The sequence below is a fragment of the Giraffa tippelskirchi genome, chromosome 4, assembly GCF_054371585.1.
Source record: "Giraffa tippelskirchi isolate mGirTip1 chromosome 4, T2T-mGirTip1v1.2.pri, whole genome shotgun sequence".
Classification (NCBI taxonomy): Eukaryota; Metazoa; Chordata; class Mammalia; order Artiodactyla; family Giraffidae; genus Giraffa; species Giraffa tippelskirchi.
The window spans coordinates 199200708-199219019 of NC_137278.1; the positions used below are offsets into that span (position 1 = coordinate 199200708).

The 18312-nt window shown below is 51.9% G+C and overlaps 1 protein-coding gene and 1 long non-coding RNA gene across 2 annotated transcripts in view; one reads left to right on the forward strand and one right to left on the reverse strand.

Moving 5' to 3' along the window:
- The window catches only part of PRMT8 (protein arginine methyltransferase 8), a 68268-nt gene that overhangs the window by 24248 nt on the left and 25708 nt on the right, over positions 1-18312 (reverse strand). The window contains exons 2-4 of the mRNA XM_081593899.1: positions 13526-13711; positions 5941-6096; positions 3306-3369 (exon numbers count right to left, since the gene is read on the reverse strand). Coding sequence (XP_081450025.1) covers positions 3306-3369; positions 5941-6096; positions 13526-13711 — 406 coding nt within the window. The remainder of the gene's footprint in view (positions 1-3305; positions 3370-5940; positions 6097-13525; positions 13712-18312) is intronic.
- On the forward strand, positions 7046-8017 carry LOC145546615 (uncharacterized). Its single transcript, XR_014083075.1, has 2 exons — positions 7046-7134; positions 7843-8017. It is a non-coding gene; the product is annotated as an uncharacterized LOC145546615 (long non-coding RNA).

Here is an 18312-nt window from a genome sequence, read left to right on the forward strand (position 1 = left end):
TCATTCCCATTTCCCAGAGCAGGAAACGGAGGCACAGAAGGTCAGGTGCCCAAGATCACAAGCTAATCTGTTGAAATTGAGTATGAACCCACCAGAGCTCTCGACCACCATGCCAGGCCCCACGTGTGGATCTGGCAAGGCACCTTCTCTGCGGCCTCTCTGTAGGGGAAGCTGACCAATTATTGTACAAATTCACGGCTGCTCCCTGACTGTATTCAAAGGTGCTGGTTCAGAGCTGAACTGGACTAGACCAGCCCACAGAGACCACCCCACTACCTCAATCCCAGTTCCTATTCATATGCAGATAACGCCTCACAGAGAACAGTGATCCCCAAAGAGCAAGGCTCTGGGGACTCCTGCGTGCATGCTCAGTCCTGTTGGACTCTTTGCAACCCCGTGGACTGTAGCCCACCAGGCTCCTCTGTCCATAGGATTTCCCAGGCAAGAATACTGGAGTGGGTTGCCATTTCCTCCTCCAGAGGATCTTCCCTACCCAAGGATCGAACCCACATCTCTTGCGTCTCCTGCATTGGCAGGCAGGTTCTTTACCACTGAGCCACCAGGGAAGCTCCAGTCTCTGCCTAGGGACTCTGAGTAGATCATACTGAAAGTGCCAAAGTGAAAGTCGCTCGGTTGTGTCTGACTCTTTGCGACCCCATGGCCTATACAGTCCATGGAATTCTCCAGGTCAGAATACTGGAGTGGGTAGCCTTTCCCTTCCCCAGAGGATCTTCCCAACCCAGGGATGGAATCCAGGTCTCCTGCATTGTAGGCAGATTCTTTACCAGCTGAGCCACAAGGGAAGCCTAGTAGAATGTATGGAAGAACCAAATCTAACAACATGAGGCTTGATATGTAGATAAGATGTGATTCTCAGTTTGGATTCAAAGTATCCACAGACAGGACAGAGGTGAGGAGTTGCTGCTGGGCAGCCATGTGTGGGTAGATTGCAGATCATGGCTGATGCCAGCTGAATGCCAAAGTGGCCCGAGAGCCCTACAGCTGCTAAGGGAGCCAGAGCACCCTCTACCAGGGTGAGAGGGATGCTGGCACGTGGCCAGAGGAGAAGGGGGCTGAAACCAAAGCCACGGGTGAAGGAATTGGGGGTGTGTCCCTGCATCTGCGGGAGAAGGTCTGCCAGGTGAAGGGGAGCCCCCTTACTCTGTGTGGTCCCAAAGTGATGACCCAGAGCATTGTGGTCAGGCTGCAGGGAGGCAGGCTCCAGCGGAAAGAAGTTCTTCAAACCATCACAGCCCCAGGTGGCTGCTGGTGGGACCCTCATCAGGGGAATCGTCCCAGGACTGGATGGCCTCAAGCACGGAGGGATGCTACAGGGCAGAGAATTTGAGCATCACCTACAAAAGGCTTGGGATGCGTGACCAGGAGTGAGCAAAGTGCAGAACATAAAGCTGGAAAGATCTACAGTTAATGCTTGCTGTACGGGCCCCTCACGTGTATTCTCGCTAATCCCCCTGTAATCCTGTGAGCTGAGCGTGGCGGTGTTTCCTGCACCAGGAGCCGGGGCTCAGAAGGGGAGCCACCTGATGAAGCCCTTCCTGCTGCCTCTCTGTGCCTCACACTCTGCTCAGGCTTCTGCATCTGTGACTTTCATGCTCCAGGGCAGAAGAAGAGAAAAGAGGACCCAAATATTCCTTTTAGTTTTCTGAAAAGTCAATGGATTAGCATTTGTCTTCTAGAACTATGGGTCTCCTGGGCGGGCAAAGAGAGGAAGTGGCGGCTGTCAGCCCTGATGTCCAAGAAGACACCCTGATCTGAGTACGTGTGTGGGCCACGCGGGTGGCAGGAGCCACGTGAAGGCCGCACGCATGCCTGCAGGTGGCCGTGTGGAGGTGCGCATCTGCCTGGGAACAAACCCATCCGGGGAGCTGTACGGAGGTGGAGAGGGAAGGAGATTGATTGATTCTGGGTAGCAGGTATTTTATGTCCTGGGTTGTTATTTATGTCTCTACACCTACGTTCCCAAGACCCACACAATTGGCTGTTGCCACGTTTCAGAAGCATTTCCATGGAAGCCAAGCTGTCCTCTTTCTAGTATACATGCCAAGGCAGAGCACGCTGGGGCTGTGGACAGGGCCTCGGCACCTTGCCGGCTCCACCCACCTGTTGCTACCCCCGGGGAGCAAGAAACGAAGGCGGCTTTGCCTTGAAAAGACCCCCCCGGGCCTGTGTGAAGAGGAGGACAAGAATGGGCCATGGGGGTGGCCATCCACCTGGGGACAACTGTTCGTCCTTCCCGGGTCTTTGCCTCTGTAGCACAGAATCAAATGTGAGCCATTGAAATACAGAGCAAGGACTGATTCCCTCCTGGAGTCACGAGGTGGGCTGAGCAGATGTCACCAGCAAAGGACAGGCCAGATGGGGTCTGCGGCCACGTGATGAGCAGGGGCTCACCCTTGGAGGGGCATGGTCAGCAGGGGCAGCCTGGTTCCGCCCACCCGAGCCTGAGCCCAGAGGGCGGGTACCCATGCAGGGGCCTGCCCAGCCAGGGGGTGGGAGCCCAGCACTGCATGGCAGGTGGACGGGCAGAAGGTGGTGAACACACACAGGAGACTGACCCAGTGTGCGCATGCACGCTAAGTCGCTTCAGTTGTGTCCAACTCTTTGCAACTTCATGGTGTGTAACCCACCAGGCTCCTCTGTCCACGGGATTCTCCAGGCAAGAATACTGAGTGATGGGAGATACGGGGGTTATTCTGATCAGGGACCCTCGTGAGGGTGAGCATGTTCAAGATGAGTCCCAGAGGGAGGGGCCGAGGAGGTCACAAATGCCTGGGAAAGGAGTGAGGAGAGGAAGGGAAGGAAACACAGCTTCCCTTATGCTCAGACTCTAGCTGTAAGAAGGTCCTGCTCTCAGGGGCAAGCTACTTGCCAAGACAGTCCCGCAGCAGCAGCAGCAGGGCCTGTGGGCATGAGAAGACGATGTTTCTCCAAATGCAGAGCCTGGGATCTGCTGGGATGTTGCTCAGTGGACATAGGGCTGGAGGCATTGAGAGGGAACAGGAGGAGGAGGAAGAGCTGGGGCCAAGCAGAGGGCTTGGAAATGAAGGTTTTAGCCTCAGGCTGGGCTCACTGCAGGCTGAGCTGGGACAGACGTGCCCTTGGCAGGCCTGGCAGGGACTGGGAAACCCTGAGCCCTGTGGGCAGAGTCCTGCTAACAAGGCTGGCAGCTGGCCTCCACCTTTTCAAGGCCAAGTGGTCTTACATCAGCCTCTGCCACCTGAACAAGGAAGTACAAACCCCTCGCACCCTCCCTCCACGGGAAAGCAGGCAGAGGTAAGTCTTACTGTTGTCCAAGTGGTTGGCCTTAATGATCTTCTCTGAGTAGTCAGAAATACTGGAGCATTCAATCTGCAGGGGATACAGAGCAAAGGAGCCAGGCGTCAAAAGAATCACAGCACGCGATTTAGGGCCAGTAGGACAGACGGAGGTGCTGGGGCCTGGGGTGCAGTGACCTGCCCAAGCCACACAGCTACTTTGTAGCAGATGGAAACCTAACCCGCAACCCTTCTGAAGCACAGGCCAGCGGCTCTCCCACTAAACTGGCTGCTTTTGCCCCGCGACGGAGGGCCTGACCTCTGAGTTGGGAGAACTGGTAGGAGCAACCAGTCCTCGCTCTCCTGGCATGGCCCGGTCCTGGGGGTGGTGGGGGGAAGGAGGTGGGAAGGCAGAGCCCCCAGAGTGACTATGAGCGTCCCTGCTGTCATCCTCCTCCCCCTGCCCTCCCTGGCTAAACAGGTACTGTCCACAAGAAGGACCATCGGAAAAGGGCAGGTCAGGGACTCAGGACATCTTAAGACCCTTCCCCACCCCATGGGCAGACCTGTGTTAACTCTCACTCCTTCTGCAATCTCTACCTTTGAAAGAATTGATTCTTCTTAATCTAGAAGTCTTGCCAGGCTCTCCAAATCTCCTAAGCCAAGTGTGAAAGTGTTAGCTGCTCAGTCGCGTCTAACTCTTTGTGACCCCACGGACTGTAGCCTGCCAGGCTGCTCTGTCCATGGAATTTCCTAGGCAAAAATACTGAAGTGAGTTGCCATTTCCTCCTCCAGGGGATCTTCCTGACCTGAGGATTGAACCCGGGTCTTCTGAATTGCAGGTGGATTCTTTACCGTCTGAGTCACTGGGGAAGCCCCTTCTAAGCAAAGGGCTAAGATACTTGAGGAATTCGCTGACTTTCAGCTGAGAGTAAGGCCTTGTGGGAACAGCAGGAGACCAAGTCCCGGTCTGGGGGTAGAAAACCTGTTTCCCGGGTGCTGGAAACAGAGGGGCAGCTGTCAAAACCTGCAGCTGAAGCCCCCTGACTTGGAAGCGAATGATGGCTGCCCTGCCTTGCTTGGCTCTGCCCTGGGCTCCTGTCCGACTCTGGAGCTGAGTTGGGGCCTCAGAGACCCCCTGGAGGGAGGCACAGGGGGTGAACATCAAGCCCTGAGGCTCTGTGAGCACCTTGGAAGGGAATCAGTCCCTTGACCAGAGGCCCCCATCTTGAGGAAGAGGCTTCATGAAGGAAGGAAGGTTGGAAGGTGGGGAGAGGCGGTGCCGTGGAGACAGCAGGACTTGATGGTGGGCAGCCGGGCTGACCCTGAACCCTCTACATGGACCTCAGGCGAGTACATCATGGCTCTTCTGGTCAAGGCTACACCAGAGGGGCCTTGAGACTGCCCTGAGACCCCCTCCAACCAGGACCCAGGTATCTTTTGAGTCAGGCATGGGAAGTGAAAGTGTTAGTCGCTCAGTCGTGTCTAACTCTTTGTGATCCCATGGACTGTAGCCTGGCAGGCTCCTCTGTCCATGGAATTCTCCAGGCAAGAATACTGGAGTGGTTTGCCATTTCCTTCTCCGGTGTATCTTCCCAACCCAGGGATTGAACCCCAGTCTTCTGAATCGCAGGCAGTTTCTTTACCATCTGAGCCATTAAGGAAGGCATGCAGGGGGATGTTGTTCAGGCAAGGGGTTGAGGGGTGCACGGGGATTTGGGGGGCTCTAGTCAACCAGGAGCCTGGCAGGGGGTGGGGTCTTGAGACAAGCTGCAGGATGAGCCAGCTAACAAAGCCCCACCGAAAGCTTCCCACCGGCCTCTGCATTGGGCCGTCCTGTGCACATGCTGTGTGTTTAACTGCAGCGTACCTTGTATTTTGATCAAGATGAATTCCTGTTTCCAGCCCTATACCCACTATGTCAGGCAGCAGCTCAGAGCTCTGCTTTCTCAGTTTCTCCCCAGTTCTGGACCCTCCCAGCCCCCTGTCCTGGGGCCGCGCCCAGCTGCATTGCGGGAGCTCTCCCAATGGGTCCTCCATCACCACCTCTAGCTGGAGAGGCCTCAGGAGCCAGAAGAGCAGGATGAAACCTATCAGCTTGCCTTTAAAGAACAGAGGAAGGAGACTGTCTTTTTAGTGCCTAGGGCCCCCTCCCAACTCTACTAATAAAGACTGGGCATTTGACTTGCACTAAGCACTGTGCTAAGCACTTGATTTATGTATTAAATTCATCCCCTCCTCGTAGTCACCCTGTGGGCAAGGTACTGTAGTTATGCCCACTTTACAGATGGGGAAACCTAGGTGCAGAAGAGAAGTGAATAGTCCAGGTCATACCTATTGGGAGTGGAAGAGCGGAGCTTCCAACCAGAGATCACAGGTGTAGCCACCCTGCCCTGCCTCTCAAGCCCACATAGGACTAAGGACTCTAAGGTAATGATGAGCCCAAATGCTTCCAGAAAGGTCAAAAGTCCTCTCCACACATCAGCAGCTCCAAGGCAAGGCCAGGAGCAATGCCCAGGTGACGGGGAGCTAAGGAGCTTGCCTGCCTCCCGAGAGCCACGCCTGACTGCCTCCTGGAGGGTGTGTGTGACCCCAGCAAGGACGGGAACGGGGAAGGGCCAGAAGGACCAGGAAGGGTCAGTGTCCCTGCAGAGGCCGTGCTCACCCCAAACACCTTCTTGGCCCCTGCCTTGGCAGCAAACATGGAGAGGATCCCGGTGCCGCTCCCCACGTCCAGCACCACCTTGTCCTTGAACACGTGTTTGTTGTGGTACATGGAGTTCCGGTAAGTGAGCGTCCGCACCTCGTCCTTCAGCATCTCCTGTGTGGAAGGAAAGGCAGAGTCGATATGTTCAGGGCACGTGGCCACACACCTACAGGGTCACGCACGCAGGGCTGTCCCGCCAAATTCTTCAGGGACCTCAGCTCTGTCAGGAGGACGAGCCACAGAAGAGCATGGCTAGGCCAGGGCCCCCCGCGTAGGACACACAATGCCTTAAAAGTCTGCCCCAGAAAGGTCGCTTTGTACCATCGAAGGAGGAACTTCCATCCAGACCTGGGAAGGCTCCAATTTCTCAAAAACCAAACAAAGGGAGCAGCATGAGCACAGCGTGAGGGGTTTAAGTTAGACCTGAAGCAGAACTTTCTGCTGTGGTGAGAGAACAGTCATTCTTACTCCTTTCCTGATTACGTGCCCTGGACTTCAAGCTCCACCATCAGACATGAAGACAATGACCTTACACAATTGCGTGAGGTGCCAAGAATGGCTCCTAAGGAACAGGGCTTAAGGATGGTTATCTGAGTAGGTTCTGAGTTTTCTGGAATTGGTTCTCTGATCTGATTAGATTCATTAAAGGCATTAATGAATCTGTCGCCATTGGTGAAGAGGGCACTGGTGACATGGTGAAAGAGTTACTCAGATTTTAGCCTTAGATATCTGTGATAAAGTTCCTACAAAAGACAGGACTCTGAGTGACCAAGTATTTGCCACCTTATAGCATTTTAATGGGGTGGATTGATTGGTTGGTTGGCCGTTGCTAATTGTACTAGAAAACTTAAAGGAAAAAAATGATGAGCTGAGAGACTTAAATTCCCAGCTCATTTAGCACCTGAAAACTTCTATGACTTCTAGGAGGAAAAAAAAAAGGAAGAAAAGAATAAAAGCGGGGCGTGAAATCCTTATTTTCTTGCAAGGTCAAGATTTCTGTAAAGCAAAGCCAAAGTCTAATCTTGTCTGAATGACAACACAGATTGAATCCCCTATCCTTGCAGGGTCTCTTTGTTAACGCTGAGTCATCGACTGGAAAAGAACGAGGTCCTGAGAACTGGAATGGGAACACACGGGCAGATTCGGGTGAAGGTGGGACCTCAAGTTCCTAAATTGCAGTCTTGTCTGCCAGCAGAAACACCTTCTACCCCTGCCCGAGAAAGCTCGTTTTCCTTTTCCTCAAGAGTCTTATCCGTATGTGCTGTGCTGTGCTAAGTCACCTCATTCGTGTCGGACTGTTTGCAACCCCATAGACTGTAGCCCATCAGTCTCCGCTGTCCATGGGATTCTCCAGGCAAGAATACTGGAGTGGGTTGCCATTTCCTCCTCCAGGGGATCTTCCCAACCCGGGGATAGAACTCATGTTTCTTAACGTCTCCTGCATTGGCAGGTGGGTTGTTTTTACCCCTAGTGCCACCTGGGATAGGGTTGGTGAGGGTGGTCCTGAGGAGTATTTGCATTACTTTGCAAGCCACTGTACCAGTATGGGGCTTCCTAGGTGGCGCTAGTGACAAAGAACCACCCCCCGCCCCTGCCAATACAGGAGACGCAAGAGACATGGGTTTGAGCCCTGGGTCAGAAAGATCCCCTGGAGTAGAGCATGGCAACCCAGTCCAGTATTCTTGCCTGGAGAATCCCATGGACAAAAGAGCCTGGCAAGCTACAGTCCACGGGGTCATAAAGAGTCAGACACAACTTAGTGACTAAACAACAACAACAAAATAGCAAGGCACAAAGAGTGACCCAGAGGGAAGTGTGATACACACCAAAATAACTGCAGAATACTTCTAACTTATACAGATTATAGACTCAGGACTCCTCGGATGAAAGGGAGGCCATGTTATCGGAGAAGAAGCCTTAATGCTGCCAAAAATGTGTACTGTCCATCTTTCTCCAAGTCTTCCTCCTAGAAAACCTGCAGGCATTTAGTAGTGTGTCTTCGTTGGAGAAAGGAAAATAAACCGATTTGTGGGGATTATTGGACACCGGCTCTGAACTATTGGATCACTAGTTTCATGAGATCCATGAGATCACGAGACTAATTCCAGGAAACCCACTTCTACATTCAATTTGTCCATTTGGCCTGTGCAGAAGAGAGGCAGAACTTCGAGAGTGGCCATGGGTCCTCATAGTCAGGTGAGGACTACGACTGCAGTGGCTGTCTCAGATGTGGTTTCATTGTTTGAGCAAATCAATCCAGAAGGTTACTGGCCTTTTTTAAAATCAGTTTTAGACATTTATCCGTCCATATATTTCCAAACATTTTTTTTCTGTCCCATTCTTTCTCTTCTCTTGAACTCCAATTACTCGCACGTTTTACCACTTAATTCTGTCTTACAGTTCATCGAGGCTCTGTTTCACTTGTCAATTTTTTTCTCTCTGTTCTTCAGTTTCAATGATTTCTTTCTTTCCTGTCCTCACATTCATACCTATTTTCTGCTATGTATCCTATTTGTTATTAATTCCATCCAGCAAATATTTGGTTTAGATACTGTATTTTTCAGTCGGAAGGTTTCAGTTTCACCTATTACATCCATTACCTCTCCCTAGAAATTTTTAAAAATCATTTTTATTATACTGATCAGTTCAGTTTAGTCGCTCAGTCATGTCCGACTCTTTGCGACCCCATGAATCGCATAGCTATTTACAAATCTTTATCTAATCATCCCAACACCTGGGCTGCCTGTAGATCTGTTTCTATTGACTGATTTTTCTATTGACTGTTTTTTCTCTTGACCATGAACCAAATTCTCTTGTTTCTTCTCAAGTCTTGCCACTTATCTTTTATGCCATGGATGGTGTCTAAGGAACAATCGTAGCTGAAGTCAGTTGTTTCTCTAAGCGGGAATGGCCTTTCTTTCTAGGCAGCTAGAATGATGAGTTGGTTTGTTCAGTCCAATCAGGGGTTGAGCAGGCTAGGAGTTGAGTAGGATTCATTCAGATAGGGGAATTTAATTCATCTATCACAGCCTTGGAATTCATCTACAGGGGCTGAAAGTGTTTGTACTTGCTTTTCAGTCCAGCCACTGCTTCCTGTGTTGCCCCAAGGCTCATATCTTTGGTTATCTTAGAAGCTGAATAAGGTGATGGTTTGGTTAGACTGAATTCATGTCTCAGCCTAAATACTTTGAAAGTGAGTTCATGCCTCTCCTTCCAGAAGCTCTCTGGGACCAAACATTGCAAGATTGCTTGACATCAAAAAAACAGGGCCTCAAAACTGAGAGCCTACAAGACTGCAAGATGGTAACCCCAGAACCAGGCATGGGCACAGTGTATAATCCGTGCTCTGTAAGGAAGGGGCCAGGACACCTGCATGCAAATCATAGCTCCAGTGAGCTCTCCATCAGGCCTGGAGTATCACTTATCCTTCTGTGTCTTAGTCTCATCTGAAAAATGGGATAATGAGACCAGCTATTTCATAAGGTTGTTGTCATGACCAAATAAGTGGAGGAAGTGTTACAAAAGTGCTTAGCTCTGGGTCTTTGTGAAAACGAGGACCCTTTCCATCTCTGGGAGGAGATTGTTGAGGGTGAGTAGGGAATGGAGGCAAAAAGATGACAAAGATTCAAAAATCTCCCGATCATACTCACAGTTCAAAGTCCTCACTGCCTTTCCCAATGGAATTAGATTGGCCCAGTGTCTCTGCAGATCCTGCTGTTGCTAAAAGGGATCCCCCCAGGGTCCCCTTCAATTCATCATCTTTTGTCATTTCTTTGGCCCCTTTTCCCCTTCCTTAAGGCTCCAGACCACAGGAATTCAGTCCAAAGGCACTAGTTCTGGGGGAAGAGAAGTTGTAACATAGCAAGGCTATCTCCCTGCCTCCCCGCCCCTCCCTACACACCCTTGCTTTAATCCCTCCTGAAAGAGAACAGCCCAGAGACATCTCCAGACACTCAGACACGAGCAAGCCACTCTTCAGTGGCAACAGTTCCCACCCCCAGCTGTGGGTGACTTTGTCTCCTGCCCACTGAACACATGGCAGCACACTGACTAATGGCTTGGGAATGTGGCCCTGAGGAATCTATTTCAAAAAGAACCTGCAGCAAGACTGTCAAAAGAAGAGAGCTGGCTGGGAGCGGGTGGGGCGCCCAGGACTGGGCGGGGGGCTGGGAACGTGTCCCCGCTGGGCTTGATTCTTCTGGCAGCTGAGGCGGGATCTCAGAGGTCATGGGGCTGGGCCCCTCCTCTCTGCACTCGAGAACATGTCACTTCTGTTCCTTTCTTCTTGCAGAGGCCATGGGACAGGATTCATGGTCCTCCTCTCCCTGTCTCCTGCCTTCCCAAGGCCAAGCGTGGAGTCAGCTCTGGGGGAACCATAGGATGCAAGACCAGAAGTGTTCAGAATCACCTCCCACTGTGCCCTCCAGCTCCCAACAGTGCCCCCCACCACCACACTGGGCACTTATCATTTGTAGTTATAGACTAATCAAACCCAATCCTGCCCGCATGTTTCCTAAACACTCGCTTATCACTATGAATCAGTGAGCTGGCGGTACCGCTGCCGGCCCACGTGAGGCTCTTGTTGACGACGGAAGAAGCCTGCCAAGTGGTGAGCTCGGTTCCAGGTGGACTGTGAGATGTGGGTCTTGTCCAGACTGAGGAGGTAAGGGCATCCCCACGAGCCGTCTGGCATGGAGAGGGGATCGCTGGTGCCTGATGACAGAGAGATGAACAGGCACTCTCTGCAAAGGATCGCAGGAGGAGGCCATCCACATGCCCCGACCTCCTTTCACAGTGGACAATCACGGAGATGAAAGGGCTGGAGGGGAGTTTAGGGGTGAAGGGAGGCCAGTTAGCCCCCACTACTATTAAAGACCCTTGCCATTCCCCAGGGGCCAGGATCTAGGGATGGCTCCCGTGACAACTAGAAGGATTTCAGCTGGGTCATCAGAAGTACTTCCCAATGTGAAGGTCTGGTAAATTATTCTAGGACAGGTTATTAAGCAGAGATGTGAAGTGCATGACCTGAGTGTGGATCCTCTCTCTACTCCAGATTCACAAGCTCACTCAGTCCACACTCTGCTCATATGTGTTCATGAGCAGGTGTGAGTTTTCCAGTGACACATGAAATGGAGGGAACCTGGTCATACTGTCTGTAGGAGGTGAGCCTGGGTGACTCCCCCCAGGGGACATCAGATGCTCCAGATGCCCGGCCATGGAGGGACCAGCAGTGCCCAAGTGAGGAGATGAGCCTCTAGTTCAACAAACCTGTACAAATCAGACTGTGTGCTGAGTGCCTGGGTCAGAGGCTGGGAACCCTGTCCTGAAGGAATTGTAGAGGTGTAACAGCTCAGAGACAGCATCCTGCCCACATGCACTGTGGTGGGCAGAGGGGTCAAAGGGAGTGGGGCAGACGGGAGGGGCACACCACAGTCAGCTGGTCCCTAACAGGGGGCCCAGGGGGGCCATTTGGGGACCACTAGAACTATTGCCCCAGTGGTTCAGGCGGTAAAGAATCTGCCTTCAAAGCAGAAGACCTGTGTTCGATCCTTGGGTTGGAAAGATCCCCTGGAGAAGGAAATGGCAACCCACTCCAGTATTCTTGCCTGGAGAATCCCATGGACAGAGGAGCCTGGTGGGCTACAGTCCATGGGGTCACCAAGAGTCGGACATGGCTGAAGACTGACACAGAATTGCTGCCTCTTCCTAGGATCCTGCTCTGAGACAGGTGCCCACAGTCCCAGGCCTGTCCTTTAATTAGAGGCAGCGTCCTGAAGAGGGAAGCTCTTGAGAGAACCCTTCCTGCCTCCCTAGGACAGGGCTCCATCCACCATCTCCACCCAGATAGAAAAGAAGAAAATGTTAGTCGCTCAGTCGTGTTCAGCTCTTTGCAACCCCATGGACTGTAGCCCGCCAGGCTCCTCTGTCCATAGGATTCTTCGAGCAAGAATACTGGAGCAGGTTGCCATTCCCTTCTCCAGGGGATTTCCCTGACCCAGGGATCAAACCCAGGTCTCCTCATTGCAGGCAGATTCTTTATCGTCTGAGCCACTGGAGAATGCAAGCTTCCCAACCCCAGTGAGAACCACCAAATGCTGCAAGCTCAGCTGCCCAGGGCTCCCTTGGCCGGGACCCTGGAAATAAACACAGGGCCCAGCCCCTTCCATGCAGGCCCCAAGCTCTGATGTGGAGAGCCATCTTCAGGGAGGTCAAACCCCTCCACCCTCTACCTCCATGAGAAACTGCAAAAGGACCAGCAGGAACAAAGCCAAAGTTTCCAGAAAGAGGGAAAGAAAGACCCATTTAAAATGCTGTATGGCCTAGAAGTTAGGAAAAAAGCCCTCGGGGCCACAAACATGAAGGTTTCATTTCTAGCTCTGCCACATATCAGCTTGAGCACCAAGGAACCAGCAAAGATGAACGGAGGTTGATAAGATTCTTAAGGTCGTATAGCCTCATCTGTGAAATGGGGACAAATAATAATTCCAACCTCGTAGGGTTGGCCTGAGGAATAAATGAGTCAGTAACATAAAACATGGGGAGCAACACCCAGTGTGGATGGAGTAGGCACTCAGGGAAAGAAAAAGCTGCCTATGACTTATTAAACACGCTTTTGGCAATGCAGCATCACTGTTTGGATACAGGAAGGGTTTACAGAAGCATCTAATTGAAAGGGGAGCTCAGAGACTTCTTTTGAAAAAGCATTTGCATAGCAAGCAAGCTTTGTTCCTTTTTCAAAACCTTTTCCTACTGTAGGGGGATCATAGAAACACTTCCCTCATAGAGTGCTTGGGGCTTCGATGAAACGACATGGATAGCTTGCTGAGGAGAGCGGCCAGCCCTGAGTACATGCTTAGCTCATCTCATGTCCGTTGTTTATTTGGGGTGAGGAGGTGCTGGAGGTGGTAGGGGAGGGAGGTAAGAGATACTGCCTGTGCCCCCGCTGCAGCCAGGAAGTGCTCATTAGGAGGCTCTGTTCTGTTCTGCAGCTAACATCAATCTCCCCTGCTATGGAAGAAGACAGCATTTAGACATAAGAACTTCCTGAGAATCAATCAGGGTGTCAGACAGGCCCAAGTTCCCAAGGAAGCCTGCTGACCCTCCCTGGAGGTGCTCATTTGTTCATGGTGAACTTGTGGACCCGTATATGCCTGAAGCCAGCACATCAAGATGCCAGAAAGAACCCAGCTACAAAGCATCTGGTACCAAGGACCAAGGAAGTCCGGTCTTCCTGGACCTCCAGGCTCAGGTCAGGAAGAGGCGAGGATGCTGGACCATAAAACAAGGACCCCGGAAGCATCTCTTCCTCTCCGACTAAGAAACACCCAGACACATGCTTTCCCTTGCTCACCGGCTCCAGGCCATGCCCCTGATCTCTTATCTGGGGAGCCCCCAGGATAGAGACAGGCCCTTGGCCTTGAGCCTTGGGGAGATCTCCCTTAATGACAGCAGAGAACTGCATGCGGGATGCTGCCCTAGTAAAAAGTGTGGTCACTGCAGGACCCAGCTCGCTTCACTTGGCCAGCAGCGCAGGACGCCATACCTCATGGATCCCAAAGTGGGCGTAGGAGTCAAAGTAGTAATCCCTTGAGGTCATCTCCTCTGGGTTCAGCAGCTTGGACATCTTGCCCCGTCCTGGGCAACTGGGCTGAGTGGACACGTGGTGGACACACTGCACAGGCTTGGCTGGGACAACTGGCTGCGGGGGCTGAGATGGGGGGCTGCTCACCTGCGGGAAAGAGGAGAAGCAGCTGTGAACAGTGACCACGTCCTGCCCTCTGAGACTCTTCACCCTCCCTCTTCCTCTCCCTCCCCTCCCCCAATCCAGCTTCCATCAGCCCCAGCAGCCAAGGTGACGAAGGGATGGTGTCCCCAAGCTGATGGTTGTGCTGTGTGGGCCGCAGTGTGCTTACCTAGGAGCCAAACCTACCTGTTGTTTAGTCGCTAAGTTGTATCCAACTCTTTGCAACCCCATGGGCTGTTGCCACCAGGCTCCTCCGTCCATGGGATTCTCCAGGCAAGAACACTGGAGTGGGTTGCCATTTCCTTCTCCAGAAGATCTTCCTGACCCAGGGATCAAACCCGTGTCTCCTGTATTGGCCACTGAGCCATCAGGGAAGCCCCCTGAATTTAATCCAATTCTGTCTCCTACTAGTTGGTGACCTGGGCCAATGTGTGTCTCAGTTTTCATATCCATCAAATGGGGACAATAATACCTTTCCTTAGAGGAGAATAAAGGGAAAGAGGTAATAGTGTCACATAGCACCCCATAGCAGAGTGGCTGGAGTATGGATCCCAAGGGCTAGCCCCCTTAAACATGAATCCCTGCCACTCACCAGCTGCACAACATTGGCCAGAGTTATTCACCTCTTGGCACCTCAGTTTCCCCAACTCTAAAATGGGAATATAAAGGTCCCCACTTCGTAGAGCCGTTCTGAAGACTAGAGAAGGTGGTATCTGGAAAGCGCTCAGAGAAAGGCCCAGGGCACCATGAATGTGTTTGACGGAAACGAATCCCACTTGCATTCTTAGGCAGTTCAAGCCCCTGGACTTCTCTCCACCACACAGGCAGCCCTGGCCCCTGAAATGCAGATCTCTTGGGTTCTGGTTTCTCATACCTGTTGTCTGCCCTCCCCCAGTTTCTGGTTCACTGACTCTGAACTTCAGCAGAAGTTTGCTCTGAGCTGCAAGTGCTCTCACTGATAGATGGCCTCCTGTGAGTGCATGGCCCATCCCCGGTCCCCTGACCCGACAGCCAGCTCAGCTCCACCCCGATCAGCTGCTGCATGGCACTGACCAGTTGTTCCTCCTCCACCGGCTAAGGGGAGGGCAGAGGAGGAGACTGAAGCCCAGAAGTTCAGGCTTCACTGCAGAAGCATGGTTCTGCCACGGGAAGAACCCCCTTTCCGAAAGTGTAGGAAATCCAGGTGCGCACAGTTTGTAAAAGTCTACTTTAAGTGATGAGTTAATATGTGTAAAGAGTTTAGAACACTTTCTGCATACAGTAAGTGCTTTATTATATGAACTATCATTGGTTAATTAACGCTGAAGCTGAAGCTCCAATATTTTGGTCACCTGATGCTAAGGGCCGACTCATTGGAAAAGACCCTGATGCTGGGAAAGACTGCAGGCAGGAGGAGAAGGGGATGACAGAGTACGAGATGGTGGGATGGCATCACTGACTCGATGGACATGAGTTTGAGCAAACTCCAGGAGATGGTGAAGGACAGGGAAGTCTGACGTGATACAGTCCGTGGGGTCACTAAGAGTTGGACATGACTTAGCCACTGAACAGCAACAACAATCGGTAGTAATAGTAACATATTCCAAGTACACTAACATCTCCTTATTTATGCCTCAGTTTTCTCATCTGTATGCTGGGTCAACACAGACTTACTATCTCCTCTCTAGCAAGGGAAACAGGGAGGTCCTCGGACAGAGCAAGATCAAGAAATCCGAGTCCATCCCCTCCACTGTCTGCAAGCATAGCCTCAAGACTGCCCAGAGCCCTGGGCTGGAGGGGAGCGAGCTCAAGGGGGTGGTGATGGTCCCGTTTTCTTGGTCTATCTAGGCTACAGCCTCTGGGAAATAAGCAGACTTCCCAGTTTAGCAACATCAGATTCCAGGCCAGTGCGATCCCGGGCTGTCTGGCAGTGGAGGCAATGGGCTGCCTTATTAGAATGCAGCAGGTGCGCCCACCCTCCACTTGGGATGTTGGTCACGGTCTCTGGGAGGCTAAAAATAGACTGTGTCAATTGCACACTCCCGTGCTGGCTGCAGAGTCACCTCTAATGCTGGAAAGGGCTCTGTGCATGAAGCTGACCCCAATCTTGACTCCGTTTAAATATATTAAGGAGACAGAAAGTCCCAGCTGGACTGGGCTCTCCCACAGTCAAGGTCACAGGGGCCTCCTGCACCCCTGAGCTCCATGCAGCTCTGAGTCCAAGGTCCTTGCCACGGGCTCCATGAGATTTTTTCCTTGGTGCCAACTTACAAAGTGCCACCATGTACCTACCTCTCATTGCATTGCGAGGCAAATGATGGATGGATTCAGGGCCATTCATCTCAATAATCACAGATCCAGGGGACAAAGAGTTGACTGTGACCCAAGCCCTGGTGCCAAGGCTGTCAGCCCAGCTCAGGCTCCTGCAGAGACAGGGGACTTGCGATCTGCCAATGGCGGCCAGGGTGCCCTGTCCCAGGGGGCTGGGGTGGGCAACAGCAGCGGTAAGTTACCTCCAGGCATCACCGCCTATTTCATTCCGCAAACACCCACTGAACTTCGGCAGCCGTGAGCGCTGTGCATCTCGTGGAAGAAACAGACATGCAAGTACTGTGCCGTCAAAGGACTCGAGCTAGTGGGAGCCGGAGACCTTTGAGGCTCCACTGGATGGTGGAGAAAGATTTGTTTTACAGGAAAAACTCAAACAAACTCCTCTGGGCCGGGGCGGGGGTGGGGTGGGGTGTGTGTGTGTTGGGAGTAGGGGTGGGGGGTGGAGTGTGGTGCGGGTTCAAAGTACAGAGAAGTCACTTCAACTTGAAGATTCAGAGAGACCTGAGATCGTGGGGCTTTCTCCATGGGTTTTGGTGGCTGAGGATGGCGGGAGGGAGTTTTAGAAGGACTAGAAGGATGTGAGAGTTCTAGGAGGGCATGGCTTCGGCAAATAGGAAAAGGGTGGGGAAGCAGTGGAGCTTGTTTGGGGAACATGGCTAGGATACTGGGAGATCGGACTGGAAGAACTTACAGCCAGGCTAAGAGGTTGTAAATAAATACGAGATTGAGAGGGAGCTGTTGGTAGTTTGCAGTCGGGGAGCTCTAGGTTTGAGCTCTATTTGAGGAAGAGTGATGTGCTGGCAGCCTGCGGGGGGCAGGGAAGTGGGGCTGGAGAGCGGGCAAGGAAGAAGGATGAGGGGGAAAGTGGGGCTGGGAGGCAAATTACGAGCCTCCGAGCCTGGTTCCAAAGTCCAGATAATGAGACACTGAGCCACTGTGGTGTCAGAGGGGCTGCCTGCCAGAGAAATCGCAGAAATAGAATCCACGGGAGTTGGCAACTGCCGGAAGGGAGGGGAGAAGAGAGATGCTGAAATCAAAGATGACTTCAACATTTCAAGCCTTTCTGACTAGGAAAGTGGTGGTGACACAAACAGAAATAAGCAAGTCAGCAGGAAGAGCCTGCTGGGGCTGGGGGAAAAGAATAAACTTCAATTTGGCTGTGAGAAGTTGGACACGTCACTGCACCATATGAGGAAAGATGTCCGGCAGGCAGGCGGTGATGTCGTCCCAGGCGGGAAATGCCATAAACACAGCCGAAAGGTCAACGGGAAACTGAGAAGCACGTCTCTGACACACATGGCAGCGAAGGTTAATATCCTTCACACGGCGGAAGTGTTAGTCGCTCAGTCGTGCCTGGTTCTTGGCGACTGCATGGACTGTAGCCCACCAGGCTCCTCTGTCCATGGAATTCTCCAGGCAAGAACCCTGGAATGGGTAGCCATTCCCTTCTCCAGGGGATCTTCCCAACCAATTTAGGGATCGAACTCGGGTCTCCTGCGTTGCAGACAAATTCTTTATCCCTTCAAATGGAGGGAGCCCTTACAAACCAGCCAGAACAAGAGGAACATCTCCAATTTAACGCTGAACAGAGGCTCTTACAGTCAACTCACATGAGGATCACCACAAGTGGCAAATTAACATGCTGCCAAAATATTCAATCTCTCTGGAAACCAGATAACTTCCAGTGAACACGAAAAAGTTATAACTTTTAAATTCCAAATAAGCTCAACTCTCCCCCTATCCACTCCAAAAAAAAAAAGTAAAACTGCATTTGTAATGATTGCAGAAAAATAGGTGCTTTCGGATACTTCCAGTGTTAGTGAGACTTTTGGGGAAAATAGTTTGACAAAATGCACTGAAAGTGGTAAAAAGCACAAATCCTTTAGCATAGCCATCCCATTTTTTGGAATATATCCTAAGGAAAGAATCCTAGATAATCATAAGCACGTGGCTGTAAGAATATTGTGATGACTCTATTCATCATGGCAGGAAATGAGTCAGGGGCTTCCCTGGTGGCCCAGTGGTTAAGACTTTGGCTTCCAGTACAAGGGGTACAGGTTTGATCTCTGGTCAGAGAGCTAAGATCCCACATGCCTTTTGGCCAAAAGCACAAAACATAACACAGAAGCAATCAGTTCAGTGCAGTCGCTCAGTCGTGTCTGACTCTTTGCAACCCTATGAACTGCAGCACACCAGGCCTCCCTGTCCATCACCAACTCCTGGAGTCCACTCAAATCCATGTCCACTGAGTCGGTGATGCCATCCAGCCATCTCAT